Source organism: Mesoplodon mirus (assembly GCF_964341445.2).
Source record: "Mesoplodon mirus genome assembly, chromosome: 8".
Classification (NCBI taxonomy): Eukaryota; Metazoa; Chordata; class Mammalia; order Artiodactyla; family Ziphiidae; genus Mesoplodon; species Mesoplodon mirus.
This window is the reverse complement of record NC_138984.1, coordinates 84,766,877-84,792,117: the sequence shown is the minus strand read 5'-3', so window position 1 is coordinate 84,792,117 and position 25,241 is coordinate 84,766,877. Positions and strand designations below refer to the sequence as shown.

Genomic DNA, 25,241 nt, shown 5'->3' with positions numbered 1-25,241 from the left:
TGACTTATGACATGTTTAAAAGATGGAAGCATATCTAAACAAATATGTTAAAAAATGACAGAAATCGAAAAAGAAAGATGTCAAGTTAGGATATGTTTTAGTAAGAATTCATGCAGATAAACATATATCTGATATTTATTAAGACTGAGAGGAAAAGGGGAAGAAACCTAAAACAGAACTTTGGATAATGCTCAAAATTAATGGAAATTAAAAAAGAAGCCAATGAAAAAATCAGAGAAAAAACAATCAACAATATTTGAACAGAATCAAAACGAGAAAGCGCAACGTCTATGAAAACAAGATTAATGGGTCAAAGTGAAAAGAAGATTTCAAACGAAGTACCAGGGGCCATTAAGATTTGACATGTGATTACTTTGTTTTTTAGGGGAAAAATTTTAGTACAGAAAAGAGGGGATGCGTCTGACTGATCTCAAGTTTCAGAGGGGATGTATCTGATTGCTCTCAGGTTCAAATACAGAAATACCTGACTAAAGTGACATGAAATAATTCAGTCTCACGTTAAGTGCCAAAGAACTAGAATTTCATTAACTCTATCTCACACACAAAGATATTTTTCCTTCTTTTATATCTTGGTACAATTAACTTGAAAACTTCAAGGAAATCCTAATACCAAAATGGGTTATCAAAGAGACTGCTAAGTTACCTTTTCTAAAAGTAAGGCTTTACAATCTTCTACATGCACAGTATTTTTAATTCTAACTTTAATAATTACAGACACTAATGTCTCTTTTTTCCTTCAAGAAACTAAAAAGATTATAGTTTACTTCTTAAAAGAGGAAAATTACTGCTTTATAGAATGCATTAATCTTACAATGAATTAAAATATATTACTGGTAATTTATGATTGATTCTATCATTCCAGTACCCAATTTCAAATTTTTAGTTAAGATTTTAAAAGGACCTATGACCAGGGCTTCCCTGGTGGCACACTGGTTGAGAATCTGCCTGCCGATGCAGGGAACACGGGTTCGAGCCCTAGTCTGGGAAGATCCCACATGCCGCGGAGCAACTAGGCCCGTGAGCCACAACTACTGAGCCTGTGCGTCTGGAGCCTGTGCTCCGCAACAAGAGAGGCTGCGATAGTGAGAGGCCCGCGCACCGCGATGAAGAGTGGCCCCCGCTTGCCACGACTAGAGAAAGCCCTCGCACAGAAACGAAGACCCAACACAGCCAAAAATAAATAAGTAAATAAATAAATAAAGGACCTATGACCAAATGTAATTACTGTTTCTCACCTATAGATAAAGACATGAAAAAATATCAATTAAGAGCACACTATTCTGAAGAAGTCAGGCTCAAAAGAATGCATATTAGATATAAATGGCTACATAAAGAACAAAAACAGGCAAAACTAATGTATAGGATTAGGAGTAAGGATACTGGCTACTCTTGGAAGAGACACTGACAGAGAAAAAGAAGAGGGATTGTGGGATGCTGGTAATGTTCTGTTTCTCAATCTGGAGGCTGGTTACACAGTGATATTCAGTTTTTAAAAACTCAAAGAGCTCTATACTCGTGACACATGCACACATATATGTGTAATAGCTCTATACTCATGATAAATGAGCATTTCTGTGTATATGCTATATTTCAATAAAAAGGTTTTATTAAGCCCAATTAAATGAACAGCATAACTGGGTATATTCCATAATAAGTATTAAAATAAAGATACTTAATTCTGCCAACTACATGTACACATCAACATCTGCACATATTTTCCACACAAAATAAAATCTAAAAGGATGTGTCCTACAAATTGACACAATGAAGAGATTACAATGATTTTCTCTAGGTAAACTAAATGGAGGCAGATGCAAAACTGAGAGAGTAACAGTCAAAGATGATAAATGTAAGTGCTACCATAGGCCATTCTAATAATGAAAACATTCTTGCTACTAATAACCCTTTCAATTCTTAAATTCTACTTTGACTTCCAATACAATTAAAATTTTAAATGTGTTTCGGTGTAAAATTGACACTTTCCCTTTTAAAACAAAAGTGCCTGTTTTAAATTACCATGATTAATATTATTACAATAAAGGCAAAAAATAATAATAAAGCAATAGTTACCTCATCTGTTTGGTTTAACATGAACAGACAAGAATCTATCTGAATTAAGTAGGTGATTCTTCTCAATGTTATTTCAATTCGCCAAGTTCTACTTACAATCACTCTGTTAGAATGACTGCAAAATGGCCCCAATTCTCCACTCCTCCCTGTATCTAAGATCTTTGCAAGGTAACTCTGCAACTTCTCCCAAGAGGTAGAATTTATTCCCCAATCTTTGTATATGGGCTGCCTTGATTTGCTTTAGACAAAGAGAATTGTGGCAGAAATAACATGCCTTTCCAAGACTAGGCCTAAAGTGGTCTTGTATATTCTCTCTCAATAGCTCTCCCTCAAAATCTCTCCCCCAACATCTCTCTCCCTCTCCCTCTCGACCATACCACTTACGTGAGAGTAAGTCTGGGGTAGCCTGCTGGAGAAGGAGAGAGCCCACCTGGAACACAGCCAAGCTGTCCCACCAGCTCAGGCCAGTCCCATCTAACCAACTATCAGATCGTTCTTGGCACATGTTTTGTTTCTGTGTTTATGAAGTTTTGTGAATGAATAGAGAAAAGAATGGGAAAATGATGTAGGGATGATATATTTAGTGCCCTCAGAATCATGGGAAATATATTTTTGTTTGAAAGCATTATGCCTCCCTGAGGAATAGTCAACTGCCATACACAAGTACCACAGGGCAAAGTGTGGTCTGCAGCCCAGTGGTAGGCACAGAGAATTTTCTTTATTGCACAAACTGATGCTTGGTTTTAAGAACACACAATACACTTTAATTTTTAACTACAACTGAGTATTTGCTAGTAACCTTCCAGATGAGTTACTATTTATAAACTAAACACACTACTAGAGTTCACTGTTTTCTTCTAAGAAACCTGTGACAACTGCCACTATTGCAAAACTCCTGCTGTGCAATATCATTAATTCTGGTAAAGATGTACAGTGCTGTCCTGAACTGATCGTCATTTTTATTACTAACATTCTTGCTTTCCTCTTATTTTTTTTACTTGGTACAGAGAGGAACTTCTCATTCCCTTTTTAAAAGTAATACCATTTGAAAATAATTTTAGATTTGCAGAAAAGTTTTGAAGCTACTACAGAGTTCTCATATGCCTCACACCCAGTTTCCCCTTAAATCTTATATTAGCATGATATGACTGTCACAGTGAACTAATATTGATATATTATTGAGCAATTTTTATTGATATAATATTGATAGATTGAAGTCCATATTTTCTTCAGATTTTGTTAGTTTCTACCTAGTGTCATTCTTCTTTTCCAGGATCCCATCTGGGATACCGTATTACATTTAGCTGTCATGTCTTTTCCAGGATCCCATCCAGGATACCGTATTACATTTAGTTGTCATGTCTCCTTAGGCTACTCTTAGCTGTGACGGTTTCTCAGACTTCCCTTGTTTTTGATGACCTTGACAGTTTTGAGGAATACTGGTCAGGTGTTTTGTATAACATTCCTCAATTGTAATTTGTCTGATGTTTTTCTCAAGATTAGTCTGAGGTTATGGTTTTGAGGGAGGAGGACCACTGAGGTAAAGTACCATTCTCATCAACATCCTATCAAGGGTACATAATATCAGCATGATTTATTACTGTTGATATTGACCTTGATCATCTGATTTAGGCAGTATTTGCCAACTTTCTCTCCTGTAAAGTTACTTTTTCCCCTTTTCCACACTGTACTTTTGAGAAGGAAGTCGCTAAGCACAGCCCACACTTAAATAGTACAGAGTTAGGGACTTTCCTGGTGGTCCAGTGGGTAAGACTCCGTGCTCCCAATGCAGGGGGCCTAGGTTCGATCCCTGGTCAGGGAACTAGATCCCGCATGCATGCAGCAACTAAGGGTCCAATGCCACAACTAAGAAGTCCGCATGCCACAACTAAGAGCTGGCATGCTGCAGTGAAGGTCTCGTGTGCCACAACTAAGACCCAGAGCAGCTTAAATAAATAAATAATTTTTTTTTTTTTGCTGTACGTGGGCCTCTCACTGTTGTGGCCTCTCCCGTTGCGGAGCACAGGCTCCGGACGCACAGGCTCAGCGGCCATGGCTCACGGGCCCAGCCGCTCCGCGGCATATGGGATCCTCCCAGACCGGGGCACGAACCCGTATCCCCTGCATCGGCAGGCGGACTCTCAACCACTGCGCCACCAGGGAGGCCCTAAATAAATATTTTTTTTTTTTTTTTTTTTTTTTTTTTTTTGCGTTACGCGGGCCTCTCACTGTTGTGGCCTCTCCCGTTGCAGAGCACAGGCTCCGGACGCGCAGGCTCAGTGGCCATGGCTCACCGGCCTAGCCGCTCCGTGGCATGTGGGATCTTCCCAGACCGGGGCACGAACCCGTGTCCCCTGCATCGGCAGGCGGACTTTCAACCACTGCGCCACCAGGGAAGCCCCTAAATAAATATTTTTAAAAAAAAAAGAGTAGGGAGTTATGTTCCACCTCCTTGAGGGTGAAAATCTACATAAATTATTTGGAATTCTTCAGCATGGGAAATTTGTCTCTTCTCCCTCATTCGTTTATTTATTCAATCCTTTACCTACGTTAGTACGAACTCATAGGTATTCGTTTTATACTTAGGGTTATAATCCAATACTACTTTATTTTCTTGTTCAAATTGGTCCAACTTGGCCTTTGGAAGTACTTTCAGTCGGCTTCTGAGTCCCTCTGACATACTGCCCCACCTCCCAACCGTGTGTGTGTGTGTGTGTGTGTGTGTGTGTGTGTGTGTGTGTGTGTGTGTGTGTGTGTGTGTGTGTGTGTGTGTGTGTGTGTGTGTGTGTGTGTGTGTGTGTGTGTGTGTGTGTGTGTGTGTGTGTGTGTGTGTGTGTGTGTGTGTGTTTAGTACTTCCTAACTTCCTAGAGCTATGAGATGCTCCAGGCTCATCTTGCATATTCCCTGCCCCAGTTCTACAAGTAACCATTTCTCCAAGGAGATCTGCTTCCTTTTTATTTTAATTTTTCATATGTTTTTGGAGAACTATATTAGAAACCAAGATCTGGGGCACTGGGTGTGCTTGTTTCTACTGGAGTATCTTTACTGCTAGGCCCTCTCCACTGACACAGGAAGGAAAACTGTGTCTGCATACTAACTTGTGTATATGCATATACCCATAAATATTTATACATATGTAATTTCACCTGTATCTGTATTAACCTAAATGTGAGTTCATACTGATGTCTCCAACTCTAATCCATTAAAACATGGACATTCCAGCTTCTTCCCTTGCTTAGCTGTAACCTCCCACTCCAATAGTGAGAAATCAAGTTCCAATCATCTGCCATCTATTTACAGGCATACCTCAGAGATATTGTGGGTTCGGGTCCAGACCATGACAATATAGCAAGTATGGCAATAAAATGAGTCACATGAATTTTTTGGTTTCCCAGTGCATATAAAAGTTATGTTTACACTATATTGTAGTCTATGAAGTGTGCAATAGCGTTATGTCTAAAAAAACAACGTACACACCTTAATTAAAAAATACTTTATTGGTAAAAAATGCTAACCATCATATGAGCCTTCAGCAAGTCTAATCTTTTTGCTGGCGGAGGGCCTTGTCTCAAGGCTGACAACTGCTGACTGACCAGGGTGGTAGCTGCTACAGACTGGGGTGGCTGTGGCAGTTTCTTAAAATAAGACACCAGTGAAGTCTGTCATATTGACTGACTCGTCCTTTCATGAATGATTTCTCTGTAGCACGCAATACTGTTTGATAGTATTTTACCCAGAGTAGAACTTCTTTCATAATTGGAGTCAATCCTCTCAAACTCTGCCACTGCTTTATCAACTAAGTGTATGTAATATTCTAAATCCTTTGTTGCCATTTCAACAATCTTCACAGCATCTTCACCAGGAGTAGATTCCACATCAAGAAGGCACCTTCTTTGCTCATTCATAAGAAGTAACTCCTCATCTGTTAAAGTTTTATCGTGAGATTGCAGCAATTCGGTCACATCCTCAGACTCCACTTCTAATTCTAGTTCTCTTGCTATTTCCACCACATTGTAGTTACCTCCTCCACTGTAGTCTTGAACCCCTCAAAGTCATCCATGAGGGTTGGAATGAACCTATTCCAAACTCCTATGTATGCTGATCTTTGACCTCTTCCCATTAATCATGAATGTTCTAAATGGCATCTGAATCCTTTACAGAAGTTTTCAACTTACCTTGCCCAGCTCCATCAGAGGAATCACTATCTATGGCACCTACAGCCTTGTGAAATGTATTTCTTGGGACTTCCCTGGTAGCACAGCAGTTAAGACTCTGTGCCCCCAATGCAGGGGGCCTGGGTTCGACCCTGATCAGGGAACTAGATCCCACATGCGTGCCACAATTAAGGAGCATACATGCCGCAACTAAAGAAGCTGGCGAGCCGCAACTAAGGAGCCTGCCTGCTGCAACTAAGACCCGGCACAACCAAATAAATAAACAAAAGAAGACACTGCTTTAAAAAGAAAAAAGGAAACGTATTTCTTAAATAATAAGACTTGAAAGTTGAAATTACTCCTTGACCCATGGGCTGCAGAATGGATACTGCAGGCTTGAAAAGCAACATAATCTCATTCATCTTCATCAGAGCTCTTGGGTGACCAGGTGCATTGCCAGTGAGCAGTAATATTTTGAAAGGAACCTTTTTTTTCTGAGCAGTAGGTCTCAACAATGGACTTAAAATAGTCAGTAAGCCATGTTGTCTACAGATGTGCTGTCATTCAGACTTTGTTGTTCCATCTATAGATTAGATTTAGAATGACTCTTAAGGGCCTTAGGATTTTTGGAATGGTAAATGATCATCGGCTTCAACTTAAAGTCACCAGCTGTATTAGCCTCTAACAAAAGAGTCAGCTTGTCCTTTGAAGCTATGAAGCTAGGCACTGACTTCTCTCTAGCTATGAAAATCCTGGATGGCATCTTCTTCCAATATGAGGCTATTTCACCTACATCGAAACTCTGTCGTTTAGTGTAGCCACCTTCATTAATCATTTTAGCCAGATCCTCTGATTAATTTGTTGCAGTTTCTACATCAGCACTTGCTGCTTCGCCCTGCACTTTTGTGTTACAGAGATGGCTTCTTTTCTTAAACCTCATAAACAACCTCTGCTAGCTTCAAACTTTTCTTCTGCAGCTTCCTCACCTCTCTCAGCTTTCACAGAATTAAAAAGACTTAAGGCCTTGCTCTGGCTCAGGCTTTGGCTTAAGGGAATGTTGTGGCTGGTATGATCTTATATCCAGACCACTGAAACTTTCTCCATATCAGCAATAAGGCAGTTTTGCTTTCTTATCATTCGTGTGTTCACTGCAGTAGCACTTTTAATTTCCTTCAAGAACTTTTCCTTTGCATTCACAACCTGGCTAACTGTTTGGCACAAGAGGCTTATCTCGGCTTTTGACATGCCTTCCTCACTAAGCTTAATCACTTCTAGCTTTTGATTATAAATGAGAGACGTGCAGTTCATCCTTTCACTTGAACACTTAGAGTCCACTGTAGGATTATTAATCGGTCTAATTTCAATACTGTTGTGCCTCAGGGAATAGGGAGGCTCAAGGAAAGGAAGAGAGACAGGGGAATAGCTAGTCAGTGGAGCAGTCAGAACACACAAAACAGTTACTGATTCAGATCACCATCTTATATGGGTGAATTCGTGGCACCCCAAAACAATTACAATAGTAACATCAAAGATCACTGATCACAGATCACCATAACAAATATTATAATAGTGAAAAAGTTTAAATATTGTGAGAATTACCAAAGTGTGACACAGAGACACAGAGTAAGCAAATGCTGTTGGAAAAATGGCACCAATGGACTTGCTCAACGCAGGGTTGCCACAAACTTTCAATCTGTAAAAAACACAGTATCTACAAAGTGCAATAAAGCAAAGCACAATAAAATGAGGTATGCCTGTACGTAAGTGCTCAACTTCAGTATACAGGTACAGTGGTTTCAGAACAGTTAACCCACTCGCCATGGCAGAAACTTTATCAACTACAGTACAACGCTTATGTGCAGTTCCTTTTGCCTTCAGTCTTAAGCAATTCCACTCATTTCCAAGTTAAGCACCTTTTCTCCCATCCCCTTCAATGAAGTTGTTTCATACATTTGTAATATACAGTTAGATTCTCTTGATACATTCTGTATTCCATCCTGAGGCCTCCAACCTCCTAAATGACTTTTTTTTTTTTTTTTTGCAGTACGTGGGCCTCTCACTGCTGTGGCCTCTCCCGTTGCGGAGCACAGTCTCCGGACACGCAGGCTCAGCAGCCATGGCTCACGGGCCCAGCCGCTCCGTGGCATGTGGGATCTTCCCGGACCAGGGCACAAACCCGTGTCCCCTGCATCGGCAGGCGAACTCTCAACCACTGCGCCACCAGGGAAGCCCCTAAATGACTTTTTAATTTGCATACTCAGGATTCACTCTGTTACAAAGTTCTATGGGTGTTGACAAAAGCATAGTGTTATGTACCTAACTTTACAGTATCATACAGAATAATTTCACTGCTCTAAAAAATCCCCTATGCTTCACCTATTTAGACCATTACCACTCCCAAACCCTGGCAACCACTGATTTGTTTACTGGCTCTATAGTCTTGCCTTTTCCAAAATGTCATGTAACTGGAAACATACAGTATGTAGCCTTTTCAGACAGGCTTCTTTCAGTAAACATACACATTTACGATTCACCTACATCTTTGCACAGCTTGATACAGCATTCCCTTTTATTGCTGAACAGTATTCTATAGTATGGATGTACCAGAGTTTGTTTATCCCTTCATCTATTGAAGGACATCTTCACTATTTCCAGTTTTGAACAATTATGAATAAAACTGCTATAAACATTCATACGCAGATTTCTGTGTAGACATAAGTTTTTATACCAGTTGTGTAAATACCTCAGAACATGATGGTTGGATCATATGGTAAAACTAAGTTTAGCTTTATAGGAAAATGTTTAATGCCTAAACGAAAAAATTTCAGGAGAAAGAACTTTTTGTATCTTTAATTGACAATACGTGGAAAAAAACCTGAGTTAATGTCAGATTTACATCACTGTAACTGTTTCTTTAAAATTATTAGTTAATAGTATTAAAACTATATAAACACTTATCTCCATCTAGTGGCTACCAAAGAGTAGAAATATAAAGTGAAATACCAATTTCAGAAGCTTATGTTGACTGTTTACCACAGCACTGTTAGTTATAGCAAAATAAAAAACAAACTGAAAACAAAGTGAATATCCAATAATAGAGAGGTGGCTGAGTAAAGTACTTCATTATGGGCTATTATGAGCTTTCCCTCCCTCCCCTCAAATAAAGAAACGGAAGGAAAAGAAACAAATTAGAGCAGTGGTTCTCAACTCTGGCTGCACATAAGAATCAGCTGGGAACTTTCAAAATGTTCCTATGCCTGAGCCCCACTCCCAGAGACTCTTCTTTAACTAGTCTATAGTGGATCCCAGGCACAGATATTATTTTAAGGGGGATACAATGATTCTAATGTGCAAAGTTGAGTACTACTGAATCAGAACTACTAGAGAATACCTGGAGGTATTACTGAGGTAGAGAGCAGCAGAAAGTGATCCCATTTGGTAAAGCAAACAATGATCAAAATCAAGGAAGAAAGAAAGGGGGAGGGGGAGAAGGAGGGGAAACCTGATATGAACATATCATTGTAGTATGTTTGTATATGATTATATAAATACAGAGAAAAGCACAAGAATACACAAGCCAAGCTGTAATCGTGGGTCATGGAAGAAGAAAAAAAATAATATGGATTAAAAATATTTATATTAATCCCATGTATATAACATTGCATACATATGCAAGCACATGTGTGCATAATGATATCTGGGATAAAAAGAGATCTACAGACACTAATTTGCAGGGATATTCATGATACATTGCTAAGTTTTTTAAAAAGGAAGCTGTACCCCAATGTTCATAGCAACATTTATAATAGCCAAGATACAGAAGCAACCTAAGTGTCCACTGACAGATGAAATGGATAAAGAAGATGTGATACACACACACACACACACACACAGAATATTCAGCCATAAAAAAATGAAATCTTGACATATGCAACAATATGGATGGATCTAGAAGGTACTGTGTTAAAGTGAAGTAAGACAGAGAAAGACAAATAACTGTATGACCTCATAAGTGGAATGTAAAAAAACAAAACAAAATGAAAACAGAATCATAGATACAGAGAACAAATAAATGGGTGGTTGCCAGAGGGAAGGGGAGTGGGGAGTGGGAGGTAAAATAGCTGAAGGGGATTAAGAGGCACAAACCTTCAGTTATAAAATAAATAAGGCAGTGGGATGTTATATATAGCATAAGGAATCTGGTCAATAATACTGTAGTAACGTTGTATGGGGGCAGATGGTTACTAGACTTAAAATGATCATTTCATAATTTATGCAAATATCAAATTACTATGTAGTACCCTGAAACTAACATAACATTGTACACTAACTATATTTCAATCTTTTTAAAAAAGGAAGCATGGGACTTCCCTGGCAGTCCAGTGGTTAAGGCTCCGTGCTTCCAATGCAGGGGGCACGGGTTCGATCTCTGGTCGGAGAACTAAGATCCCACATGCCGTGCTGGGCAGGCCAAAAGAAAGAAAAAAAAAAAAGGAAGCAAACTGTACAGTATTATATACAGTAAAATTTTATTTCAGGAAAAACAAATAGAAACAAAATGTATTCATGTGAAACAAGAAAGCCTGTTTATAATGGTTTATCCTGGAGGGGTGAGATTTAAACGGGAAGGTAGGAAGAGATGATAAGCTTTGCTTTCATACAGTTTTGTACGATATGTTAAGCATATATTTTTTTAATGTCTTGGATTGGTATCAGTAGGTCTTATTTATGGAACAAATAACCAAAACATAACTTACATTTATGGGCTGTATTTTTTTTTGAAATATACCACATCACAGATGACTGACTTGAATGACAGATGCAGCACTATCCCTCAAAAATGAACAAATTTACAATCAGAGCAACCAACATAAAAAGTATTCTATCCATGAGATCTGCTTTCTAATTTAAGTGAAAAGAAATTCAATTAGTTTCTATTTAGTTGAGAGAATAAGAATTTCACAAGTTAACACAGCAAAATTTACAATAATTTATAAAATAATAACATAGATGCAACAGCCATAAATACATAGGACTAATGCACTATATGCATTCCAATGTCACAAGTAGATCGGTCCTACCTAAAACAGAGCAAGTCTACAGCTGTGCCTGATTCCAAGGAAATGTAAGAATATAAAAGAGGCTAATTTATGATAGAATCAAACCCTAAAGCAGCAAAAAGATGTGTCAAGGAATAAGAAGTAGTTAAAGATATAAACAGCATCCTTTTTCATAATAAGAGAAATGCTAATTAAAATTAGACCAGATACCACTTCTTTTCACCTACCAGATCAGCAAAAATACAAAAGTTTGACAACATATTCTAATGACAAGTACGTAGGGAAATTGATACTCTGACACATTGTTGATGGGAATGCAAAATGGTACAACCCCATAAGGGTAATTTGGCAATATCTAGCAAAATTACACGTGTTTACCCTTGGATCCAGCAATCCCACATCTAGAAATCTATCTTACAGATATATTATCAAAATACAAAAAGATACATGCACAAAGATATTCACTGCAGTACAACTTGTATAACAAAAGACTGGAAATTACCCAAATGTCCAATAATAGAAGACCATTTGAATAAACTATGGGGGGGTGATATTGTGGGGAATCTACTATACAGGTAGAAAAAGAATAAAGAACATCTCTATACACTGCATGATGGGTTCTCCAGGATATAATGTTAAGTGAAAAAAGCAAGGTAGAAGAATTATACATAGTATGTTATCATTTACCTAAGAAGGGGACACTGGGGATGTAATTATTTTTATGTCTCTCTATATATATATATCCCCAACCCCCTTTCTTATGTAAATTATTAAAAAAATAAAAGGATAAACCTCAAATTAAACTGTATTATTAAATAGCAAAATAAACAGCTCCCTCCACAACTAGCAACAATAAGAGGTCAACCAAATCCTGATCTATGCCAGCTCCTGCTTGGACTCCCCACTTTCCAAATGAAATCTTAAAGGATAGATACTGTGCACAGCTACTATTTCTATCTACCTAGTATCTACTGTCCCATCTGCTAACAGCAGGACTCAATTTTTGCTTAGAGAATCATACCATCACCACCCACTTTTGATTCATATGACTGGAGTGGGGCTGACCTTATAACTAGGCTAGACTAATAGAGACACACCAAGGATTTTTGTTTCAGCTACTGGAAAAGAAGTATTCTTTTCATTCTGGTTTTAAAATAAATAAGTAAAACTTTCCAAACACATTGAATATCCCTTCTATCTTGTACCTTTTGCCTCAATCAATCAATCACCAGTCTATTAATTCTTATTTTGCAACTATCCTCGTAACTGTCCCTTTCTATCTCCAGGCTACCAACTTGGGGGAGTAGGGGAGGGGAGGGACTTAACTCTGCTCAATTTGCTTCAAATATGAAGAAATAGTAAAGAGCAGGCAAAGCTTGTTGATTAACAGCCCAGACTCCACCATTTACTACTGTATAATCTCAGACAAATTTCTTTTTTTTTTTTTTTTTTTGCGGTATGCGGGCCTCTCACTGTTGTGGCCTCCCCCGTTGCGGAGCACAGGCCCCGGACGCGCAGGCCCAGCGGCCATGGCTCACGGGCCCAGCCGCTCCGCGGCACGTGGGATCCTCCCAGACCGGGGCACGAACCCGCGTCCCCTGCATCGGCAGGCGGACTCTCAACCACTGCGCCACCAGGGAGGCCCCTCAGACAAATTTCTTAACCTAAGTTTAGGCATCTTTATCTGGAATACTACCATCTATCTCATGGGTCTATCGGGACAAATAAGTCAATATACAGAATGTGTTTAGCATAGTTCTGGTTACACAGTTAACATACAAAATTATATATCATCATCATCATCATCCCCCCAAATCCATACTCTTAGACCCAGACCCAAAATACAGACAAGGTTTTGTATATACAATGTTTATAATAATTAAAAAAATTGTAAAACTAAAGTCCAATTATGATGGGATGATTAAGTAAATTATAGAATAAAAGTAATAATAGTAATAGCCAATGCTTATAAACACTTATTATGTGCCAAGCACTCTGTTTTAAGTGTTTTAAATGTACTAATACATTCAATCTTCACAACAACCCTATGAGGTAGGCAGTATAATAATCCCTTTTTAACTATGTGGAAACCAATGTAGAGAGAAGTTCAGTAAATTACTCCAGGCAATGGAGTGGCTGCAATATGAACCTGGCAGTAAGGCTCCAGAGTCCATGATGATAACCACTACCTGCTACCTCTCCAATGAAGTAAAGCCTTTAAAAATCATAGTTACCAGGAGTTTTAATATAGGGATATGTTTATGCTAAAATGTTGAGCAAGAAGACGTGAAACCAAATTGTACTATGCAGTATCATCTGTAATGTACATGTCTTTTCGATGGTGGGATTAGGGATAAAATTCATCCTTCTTTATGTTTTTCTGTACCACATAACTTCTACAATTAAATGTAGTATGTTTAAGTTAAAATAATTTCCGAAATAAATTTACTCTATATTAAGCATCTAAACTCTCACTTGAAACAATTATGTTGGATTTCAGTCATATCTATCTGATAAGCCTTAATGAATCAAGGTCTAACATCCTGACTTCTATACCTAGATGGCTAGTAAAAACAAATAATGGGGTATAGTAATCAGGAGACAAAGACAGAAGGAATTGCAGAGGGAGTCTTTTCATATAGAAGATTTGATAACTACAAAAAGGGATTATCAACATATAAGAGTACTAATCACAGAGTAGAAATCTGTTGCATTCAAAGAGAAAAACGTTTGTCCTTAAATTTTTACCTAACGATGTACAATATTTGATTAGAGGACTTGTAAAATACTGTATGTTATAAATTCGAAATACTCTACATGTTGTTACTAGACTAGAAATCTTGGGAGAACATCCCTCATACACAAAGATAAAGGCAAAATAAGAAAGAAGCAACTACAGAATGCTTACATTTACAACACAGATGGGAAATAAGGCAAGAAGACAAAAGGTATCTGACAAATAAAGCAGAGGACTGGACTGAGATTAAACTGTGTCTGTATTATTGCTAAATAGTACTTCAGGTGTGGGCCCTGCTTTATGTGTTAATAATATTATAATACATAATACCAGATGTAAATGAGCAGAGTAATCAGAGGCAGTGAGACATATGACTGTAATTTTTATCTTGAGCGATGTATGAAAATGGGATCTCAAACAGGTTCTAGGGGTCAAACAGATCCCTTTGGGAAGGGAGTTATAAATAAAAGGAATATGCAAATCTGAACGGTCCAGAATCCCACTGGCATGGCCATAGTCAACATAAATAAACCAAACGCTCATGAATCTATTATTACCTCATCTGTCACCACTGCAGCATGCAAGAACCGGGACTAGGAGAGAGCGGAGCCCATTATCCTGATGGCTTCTGAGAATTGCCTCTGTTTGCTAGCAATCACGTTTGCCTGATCCCTCAATTGTTGTTCCTGTGCCCTGGCTACTACCAAAAAAGATCAAACCTTCCAAAAAGATTTAGGACAGTGAATCAATAACTTTGCACACTAATGACATTCAAATATATGATTGTGAACATAACTGGTTCCTAAGCATTGCTTATCAATTTTTATACTTAGCCTGGGTGAGCAACATCTCCCACTCTCATTAGCAACTATTCCAAACCTCAGGTGGCATTCTTTTCACTCAGCAGAACTCACGTTCTACTTAGCCCTGAAAACTGAAGCAACTGAGTGATCACCTGAACTTCCCACTTCCCCTGCCCCTAATGGAACTCACCTCTATCTCCATCCACTCTTCCCTCCAGTCTCCTCAGGGAATGCGGTGGCCATTCTCCTATTCAAGACAATATTACCTAACCTCCTCTGGATACTTCGCTTAATCAGTTCCTTAGAAAACTGTTTTTGTTCTATCTCACTTGGGAGTGGGAGGCAACAGATAAAAACAATTTCTAAAAGCAGTATTAACTAAGCTTTTTTCCTTAGTTCCTAAGGTTGCCAACAAACAAACAAACAAACCAAACTGTACATCAAACTGGTTACACCACCTCCCCCAAAAAGACTGCTCTCAAGTGACTTCAGAACACAGAGCTTTTGACTATATACCCTTAGTAGAATTACCGAAGGACAAAATGATCTGTGAACAATTTAAAAATTTTTAAACTTAATTCAATATTTCATTGTTTAACATAATATCCAGGTTGGTATTTGAAGCTATTTACTTTGAAAGAAAAAGTAATTTTCTTACATATGATGTATTGTGCTTGAGTAGGAGAATATTCTCAATCCTAGGACACGTATGTTGAAGTATTTAGGAGTAAAGTGTCATGATGTCTATAACTTACTTCATTTAGTAGAGACAGACAGAAGGAGAGGGAAAGAACAAATAAAGAAAAATGCTAACTAGGGGAGGGTTATAGTGGTACATGGGAATTTATAATACTATTCCTTTAGCTTTTCTGTATGTTTGAAGTTTTTCATAAGAATAAACAGCATGTGTGAAATTAACTCATTTTGGTTAAAAAAAAAAAAGAATTTATATACATATATACTCAGAAAAAGATTTGTAAGGATACAGCCTAGGTTAGGAAATCTGATAGTAAAAATATAATATTATTTTCTTATTTTTGATTATATGTGTTTTCTAAGTTTCTATAATAAAAATTTAATGTTTTGGTAATAACAGAAATTTTAACTTTATATATTATAATAACAAATATAAGTAAGTATCTAATCAAGATTGCAGACTGAGCACAGGCTTTTTGTCTCCATTCCTTCTAAAAAACCACTAAAATAAAAGTAGAGAAATACATAAAGAAATATTTCCCCAAGAATATAGAAAAAGGATGGAGTTGTGGAAGAGAGTTTCACCAACCAACAAATAAGAAATGTCAATAAAATTTCCAAAAGATTGGAGGAGATAGAGACATGCTGACAATGAAAGAAAGTCATAAAAGCTGCAACCACTTATGTATTACGAGAAAGTTACAGAAAGGAAGAATTGATCTGTCCGTTAGAAGAATGTCAACTGTGGGCTCAGAATCAGTCAGTGAGGCAGAGGATAGGAGTCATAAGTATTAAGTGACTCTGAAAACAGAGTAATTAATCAGAAGTCTATATACAGAACTTCATTACTCAGCACCCCAATTCCCTCCCCAGCTCTGACTGACAGAGCACTCGGATAATTTGACATTTACCTCACGGAGGAAAAAAAGACCATCTTTCTCCAGAGGAACTGAACAAGTCACTTGGAGAGCACTGGGGTTTCTAATTGAGTGTTAACATCTGGGGGCCCAAACAGAGTAGTCTGCAGTCCTCCCACCAAAACCTAAGTCTGACAGTCGACACACCTCATCCATACTCACGCTAAAGAGAATTACTAGAATCAAACCCACTTAGACCTCAGCAGGGTAAACCCAAATTAACTACCCAGACCACCTTTCCAGGAGAGTCAAGGATTATCAGGCAAATGAGGAAAACTAACAACATGAAAGACTAACTTAAATTTCTAAGTAATTCAGAAGGATAAAGGATAATTGAGAAAGAGAGAGAGACATTCAGAAAGATTTGAGAAAAAATTCTACAGACAAAGTAAGAACAAGATATTGAAGAGAAGAAACCTCTAAGAATGTAAAGCAAAAAGAATACATGATATAAAAAAGACATAACTGATGAACCTAGTGGTAGGGCAGGAATAAAGATGCAGACACTGAGAATGGACTTGAGAGCACGGCTGGGAAGGGGAAGCTGGGATGAAGTGAGAGAGTGGCATGGACATATATACACTACCAAATGTAAAATAGATACCTAGTGGGAAGCAGCCGCATAGCACAGGGAGACCAGCTCAGGGCTTTGTGTCCACCTAGAGGGGTGGGATAGGAGGGTGGGTGGGAGGGAGGCGCAAGATGGAGGGGATATGGGGATATATGTATGCATATGGCTGATTCACTTTGCTGTACAGCAGAATCTAATACAACACTGCAAAGCAATTATAGTCCAATAAAGATGTATTAAAAAAAAGACATGAAAGATTAAAAGATCAATCCAGGAGATCCAATATCCAAGAAGTGAGAGTCCCACCAAAAGAGAATAAAGAAAATATAAGGAGAAAAGTATTATAATAGTTTTCTATTGCTGTTTCACAAATTACCACAAAATTCAGTGGCTTAAAACAACATTTATTATCTCACACAGTTTCTGAGGGTCAGGAACCTGGGAGCAGCTTAGCTGATGGTTCTGGCTCAGCATCTCTCATGAGATCGCTATCAAACTAACAGCTGGGCAGTATTCATCTGAAAACTTGAATGGGGCTGGCAGTTTCACATCCAAGTTCACTCACATGACTGTTGGCCAGAGGCCTCAGTCCCTAACCACACAGGCCTTTCCATAGGGCTGCTCACAACATGGCAGTTGGCTTTCCCCAGAATGAGTAATCCAAGAGGAAGAAAAGCCGTCAAGAGAGAAGCCATAGTATCTTTCATAACCTAATATCAGAAATGACATACCATCTCTTCTGCCATATCCCAGTGATCATGTATACCAATTCTGGCACAATGTCAGAGAAGACTACACAGGGCATAAATACTAGGAGGTATGGATCATTGAGGGTCATCTTGGAAGATGGCTATACTAGTTATCAAGAAAATCATAGGAAAAATTTTTCTCAGAGCTTCTGATACATGAATCTTCAGACCGAAAAGGTCCATTAAGTACTAAGGAGAATGAAAAAAGATCCACCTAGATACATATCATAAAACTTCAGCTCTCTAAAGATCAAACAATTATAAAAGTGTCACAGGAAAGGGAAAAAAATGCTCACCCACAAATGAATAAGAATCAAACTACCACCATACTTCTTATCAAATTAATGGCAAAAGACATGGGAGTATTGCTTTAACAGTTGTAACAGAAAATGTGTATCAATGGGGAATTTTATGTTCATCCAAATTAACAATCAAGCATGAGAGCAAACCAGAGTTCCATCTGGAAATATAAAGAATCAGGAAGTTTAGCTTCCAGCACAAGCATTATTGGGAATACACTTGAGGCTGCACTCCAATAAACAAGACTCCCAGAAAGACATAAGATGCAGGAACCCCCAGATCAACATGGTAAGAGGAAAATCCTAAGGTAATGGCTGCAGAGCATGCCTACAGAGCAAATGGACCAGACTGGAATAGAATTCCATGCAAAGGACAGTATGATTGAGTGGGCAGAATAATAGGGATATCATAAAGGAATATTAGTTCGAAAAAAAGGCAGTTGGAAACTTCAGGAGAAACAAGAGACAATATAACAAAGTAATGGCCCAAACAGAAATGAATAAAGGATGGTATGGTTTTAGCAATTGCAAGACTGTGAGAAAAGAGGCTATATACTAAATACAATCTCCTTAAAGTGCGCTAGGAGTCAGGCCACTGGACTCAAAAAAAGTAAATGAATACTAGGTTATTTTTTAGCTCTGTATTCAACAACATTCAAAAAGTTATCCTAACTGTTTTTCAACATTTAGAATAAACCTTTGGATGGAAGACTTGACTGCAACTGCAAAACAAAATGTTGGCAACCTTAATTTAAAAGAAAAGAAGTAACTAATAAAATGCAGCAGGTAGAGATAAGGAAAAGAAAAATGAAAAATAGCAGTGCTTATTAGTTCATTTTATATGAAGAGATATGAAGAAACTGGCTATAGATAGAACATTTAATAGAACACTTAATTGTAACACTTATTACAATTATCTTTAAACTGTAAAAACCAAAAAATATATATAATTATTAATTTTTGGAAAGAAGGAAAAGAAAACACAATGGAAAAAGTGAAAGCAGTGTCAATGAACTAAATTCTCTTATTTCTTATAAGAAAGTCAACTGAACCAAACATAAAATAGATAGCTAGTGGGAAGCAGCCACACAGCACAGGGAGATCAGCTCGGTGCTTTGTGACCACCTAGAGGGGTGGGATAGGGAGGGTGGGAGGGAGATGCAAGAGGGAGGGGATATGGGGATATATGTATATGTATAGCTGATTCACTTTGTTATACAGCAGAAACTAACACACCATTGTAAAGCAATTATACTCCAATAAAGATGTTAAAAAAAAAAGTCAACTGATAGCAAGTTAATCCAATAAGCAGAATTTAGTATACTTTACATCAAAGTTATGTCCTGAACATAAACTCTACTATTGATGGTTTAGAACACATTATGCTAAATCTGGACTGACCCTCCTCTTCACACCTCTTCTGAACATTAGTTATATATTGAACGTTACTTAATATATATATATATAACTTTAGTTACATGTGCTTATGTGCATGAGACTGTATTTGCATGTCTGAATGCACATATGTGTATATATTTTAACTAAAGGCACAACTTCAGTGTATTTTCTTTCAGCATTTTTGTCTAAAAGTTAAAAGAGAGAGAGCGAAATCAATGAAATGCAAGTAATAGTCAGGGAAGGGAGTATCCTGGTTAACTGAAGACTGAGGTTAATTGAGATTTAATCTATTTCTCCTACGTTTGTAAAAGATTACTCATAGCAATCTACCACCACACAGGAAAATGGCATCCTCTCTCATTGTACAAATGCTAATGCTAATCCTAATAGAAGTGAGAAGTGCATCTGATTTTAAGAAATACTGAAGGGGTGGGCAGCAGGAAGAGACACTGAAAGTATCTGAAAACGATTTTAAGGATCTTAGAATAAGTTCACAGGAAAAAATCAGAATAAGTAAATTCATATTGATGAATCTCACAAATCTAAAGGACAGTTTAACAGAAGAAAGCAGCAGGAGAATACTGTATTACTACCATCAGGAAGAACTTTCTAACAACTGTAGCTACTCATCAACAGGAGGGACTGTCTATAATAAAGGTCTGATCTTCCATTACTCTATTGTTTAAATACAAACCAGAAATCATCTGTCTGTAATGTTAAAAACTGGTGGATGATTGGACTAGATAATCCCTAAGGTAATAACTGTAACTGTAAGTATGAGAGTTCTAAACTAATAAATTTTGACTTACCAACATCCATTGCAGTTTCCATGAAGCTTTTCTGTCGTGAAGCAAATTCTGCAAGCAATTTCTGCTGCCTCTCTCTGGCCTTTTGTCGTCTAGATTAAACAGAAATCAAGTGGTGAGTACCAGACGTGCTTAAGACATACCTACTATCTTTCAGGAGTATATAATGTGTGAAAGGCCCCCCGCACACAGTTAAGAACAACCAATTTTCTGTACTATGTATTAAAATTCAGGTAAAATTTTATTGTCCTTAAAAAGATTCTGTTGCTTTAAAATAGTTTGAAAATCACCGGGCTTAAATAGGTAAAAATAAAAGCCACGATTTACTTTAAAATGTGAAATAATAATTAAAGTAGATAGAAAATTTGGATGTCCAACAACACAATTTCCTAAATATATGTCAGTTCATAGCAAGAGCAAGAAGAGTTTTAGCTAGGAATCCACAATTTAACCCCAGGAACAAATAATAGCAAACTCATTGCTAGAAGAAACTATTATGTTAAGCTATGAACAGAATCTAAAAGATAAGAATAGTCAGATTTAGGGGACTTCCCTAGTGGTCCAGTGGTTAAGAATCCGCCTTCCAGTGCAGGGGACGCGGGTTCGATCCCTGGTTGGGGAACTAAGATCCCACACGCTGCGGGGCAACTGAGCCTGTGCGTTCTGGAACCCACACGCCACAGCTAGAGAGAAGCCCGCACACCACAACAAAAGATCCCATGTGCCGAAACTAAGACCCGATGCAGCAAAAATTAATTAATTAATTAATTAATTAAAAAAAAAAAGAATAGTCAGATTTACTGTTGCCTTAAGAACAGGTCTCTTCCTAAAAGAGAAATAGCAAAAAGCCAGGAAGTTTTCCAGTTTCTACCAGGAAATATTCCAAGTTTGGTTTATTTTGTTTGAAGTAAAAGAATATGAAAGTCTCAAATACAAGATAAAGATAAAACTATATTCCAAATCTAAGCATAAATATTCCTTTGGATTAGTTCACTTTATTCTATTTATTAATTATCCCTTATCTACTTCCAAAGAGCATTTTAATTTGAGGCTAATTGAAAAAGAAAAAAAATGACTATAACGTAAGTATAAGAAAATAAAAGTAAACTAATAAAGACAGGAGATAGGCTTCCCTACTTTTAAAGATGCTAGAAATACTAATAAGCATAAAATTCTACCCCCAGCAAGGTAAGGTTAATATAGTAATTCAAAACAAGAGAGGAGGGAGAGGAAGAAGAAAAAGGTTAAAAGGTAAGTTATATATTAACTCATTGGGAGAGACAAACTTTTTACTTGAACTAAACTCAGAGGGATTTATCATAGCCCATGATACAAAGGACATTAAAAACATAATGGATGGAGAGTATACTATAGCAGTTTCTTTTAGTAACCATTTATTATATCTATATATTACAAAAGAATTTTATTAAACTGAGATTCTATGAAGTAATTTCTATGGGAAACATAAAAGAATTCTGCTATTAATCTGAAATGATTAAAGGATACAGAATATAGAATTTAGAAGAATGGAATGCTGATGGTAATTTTTAGATTATTCACACATCCACTCCAACCCATTTAGTGGAGATAATCACAAACATCTATAAAATCAAGTACTGTGGTCCAGCTTACCATGAAAAGTTACATATTTTTGCCAATAAAGTTCAAGAGGTTTTTAACACTCCTTTTCTAACATTTACTTTAAATGTAATTTAGGGTCCACTTAAGAAAAGTCACTTTATTACCTATTTTATAAATACAACTCTTATTTTTATATTATATTTTATATTTTAAGCCAATAAATTATTATCCAGGTTGATCACTCACCTTACTCATCAAACTGGACTCCCAATGACATTAGCCATTTCAAAAAATTTAAAACCACTCCTGCACTCTCTTTTTTTCCTGAATGTGGAAGGTGGCACAGGGGCCTAGGACAGGGTGTCAAGACCCAACGGCCCGGCACAGGAGGGCATTCGTGTGGGGGAAAGTTACAAGAAATTGGTTACATACAAGGGAATTAATCAAAAATTAATACATATTAAGAATTATAGGGGCCAGGTTTCTCACTATGGGAGGACAGAGTTACAATTATGAAAAGAAGGAAAAGAAGAATAAATCCTATGGTGTTGGATTAGAATTGGGATTATCAGGTTGAACTCACAGTCATAGTTTTTAATAACTTTCTCTCCCCTCCCTTTATCCGCCCCCCATACACACACATTTTCCCACTAAGAGGGTCTGTGAATGAGCTCATTAGAATGAGCACATGGATTGTAGTTTCCGAATAAGATTCTTTACTAAAAGGAACCAGGACTCTTTGGAGAAATGGCTAATACCAAACACAAGATGAACCTGGGCTATCTTCTTGGCCCAGAAAATAATTGAAAATGCTCAAAGAATGGTGGGGAGAAATCCAAAGAACACAGAAACCAGCTTGAAGGGACTCCCACTGGTCAAATCTAGAACAATTTGAGCATCAAAATGATTAATGAGCATGAAATTATAACACATAAAATAAAATAGGAATCCACAACTCCAAACTGATATAGGTAAATAAATGAATAAACTGAAAGTTGATGGAGAACAGGATATTGCAGCATCTCAAAGTATCTCCCCACAAATTACATATGAATTACAAAGGGGGGAAAAAAGAGGGGAAAGTTAGTAAGGGTAACTTGACAGTGAAGAAGTCTAACAGACACCCTCATAATCAAGTGATCAAAGTTAATCTCCAGTAATGAAACAAATTAAAATCATGTGACACCTGACGGGATGCAGTCAACAGAAAACAGCAACACTTCCTTTTTTTTTTTTTTTGGCCAGGCCGTGCAACTTGCAGGATCTTAGTTCCCCAACCAGGGATTGAACCCGGGCCATGGCAGTGAAAGCCCAGAATACTAACCACTAGGCCACCAAGCAACTCCCCAGCAACACTTCCTTGATATTCCTCTCAAAGGTGCATCATCTGAATCCAAACATAATAGGAAAGGAGACAAGCCCAAATTGAGGGACATTCTACAGTGTCTATTGCTCTATAATCTTCAAAAGTGCCAAGGTCAAGAAAATAAAGGAAAAACTGAGGAAACTATTCCATGCTGAAGGAGACCAAAGAGACATGACAACAAAATGCAATGAATGATTCTGGGCTGGATCTTTTTGCTCTGAGACACGTTACTGGGACAACTGTCAAAACTTGGGATCTGGGCTTCCCTGGTGGTGCAGTGGTTGAGAGTCCGCCTGCCGATGCAGGGGACACGGGTTCATGCCCCAGTCCGGGAAGATCCCACATGCCGCGGAGCAGCTGGGCCCGTGAGCCATGGCCGCTGAGCCTGAGCGTCCGGAGCCTGTACTCCGCAACACGAGAGGCCACAACAGTGAGAGGCCCGTGTACCGCAAAAAAAACAAAAACAAAAACAAAAAAACCCTTGGGATCTAAGGATTTTATCGTACTAAATAAAATGTTGATTCCTTTATTTTGAAAGGTGTATTCTGATTAGGTAAGAAAACGACCTTATTCCTAAAAAACACACACTAAAGTATTCCAGGGTAAAGCAACTTACTCTGAAATGATCCAGGAAGTTCTTTGTATTATCCTTGAAACATTCTGTAAGTTTGCGATTTCTTCAAAATAAAAAGGTTTTAAAAATTAAACCCATCCTCAAAGGACAAAAATTTGTCATCAAGGAAGAAATGGAAAGAAACAAAAATATGCCGTAGATGCTCAAAGACGTATGAGACCTCCAAAAATGTTTAAATAACAATAGCACTGATAGAATATGTGTTTGGTCTCCTATACTACTCCTTTGTAAACTTAACATAAACTTATAAGTTTCAGTATGTTTCTTTAATTAAAACAATGAGCTATGCACTCTACAGCTCACCTTTAAATACATACATGTACATTTACATTTAGAATACATATGGCTGTCACCATATGTATTCTAAATGTAAATGATAACTAACTCAAGCATGCTAAATGCACAAGCACTGACTATCTTTGATTCCATTTATCTTACAAACTAATCAGCTATGATTATAGCTGATAAACATCCAGGTGATTAGCCTCAGATGGCCAAAAGTGGGGATGGGGGGTGGTAATATAAAATCTTCAACTCTACCATTCATTAGTTTAAAGCATTAAAAATAAAAATTACCTTTCTTCTTTGTCCAGTGTTTTCTTCTCTGCAGCAGTGATCTTTTTGGGTGGTACAGGAGGGGTCACTTTTCTACATATCTCTTCAATGATGCGTTTGTTCATTCTGCTTTGCAGTGCAGCTTTTAGTAAAATTCTTTCTACTGCAGTTATTCCATCTCCATGACTATATTTAGGTATATCTGGTTGGATTAAAATTTCTATGTCATCAAGCCAGGGAGGATAGTAGGAGTTTTGTTTTCCTGAGAGTTTGTGGTGAAGTTTAATTAACAAAGACAATATGCTTTCTTTAATTTCCAAAATGGCTGTAGTTAACTGTGGAGCTGAACCAGGTGCAGACCATTTATTTGAAGTTTTAGGACGAACCACCTGATTTGCTTCACTGCTACTGCGATTGATGATCTCCTGAAACTTCTTTCTACGCTCCGCTACTAAGCTGAAAACTTGAGCTGTACCAGAATTCTACCATTCAAAAGAGAAAGAAAGAAAAATCAAGAGAAGTTATTCAAGTGTCAAGTTTAAAACCATATTAGTACTACATTTTCAAAAGGGAATGTTCAAAGTTTCATCCAAAGATTTATTTATTTAATAGATGTGCTCTTTAAGTAAGTCTGTCTCTTCACTTCTCTCAAATATACTTAGTCCCACTCAACCTGGAAACATCGAGGAGAAAAGCGATTATCCACAGTAACACCTCTTTTACAACCTCCTGGGCCTACCTACCAGGGAAAATAGACAAAGCTTGAGTGGTTTCTACAGCCATATTAAAGAGGAATCATAAACAAAGTCCTTCATCAGATTAA

General features: G+C 37.5%; 1 protein-coding gene across 3 annotated transcripts in view; it reads right to left on the bottom strand.

Moving 5' to 3' along the window:
* Positions 1-25,241, bottom strand: part of UBR3 (ubiquitin protein ligase E3 component n-recognin 3) — a 229,566-nt gene that overhangs the window by 73,181 nt on the left and 131,144 nt on the right. For all 3 annotated transcript variants that reach the window (XM_082630548.1, XM_082630550.1, XM_082630549.1), the window contains exons 23-24: positions 24,440-24,900; positions 20,286-20,374 (exon numbers count right to left, since the gene is read on the bottom strand). In XM_082630548.1, coding sequence (XP_082486674.1) covers positions 20,286-20,374; positions 24,440-24,900 — 550 coding nt within the window. The remainder of the gene's footprint in view (positions 1-20,285; positions 20,375-24,439; positions 24,901-25,241) is intronic.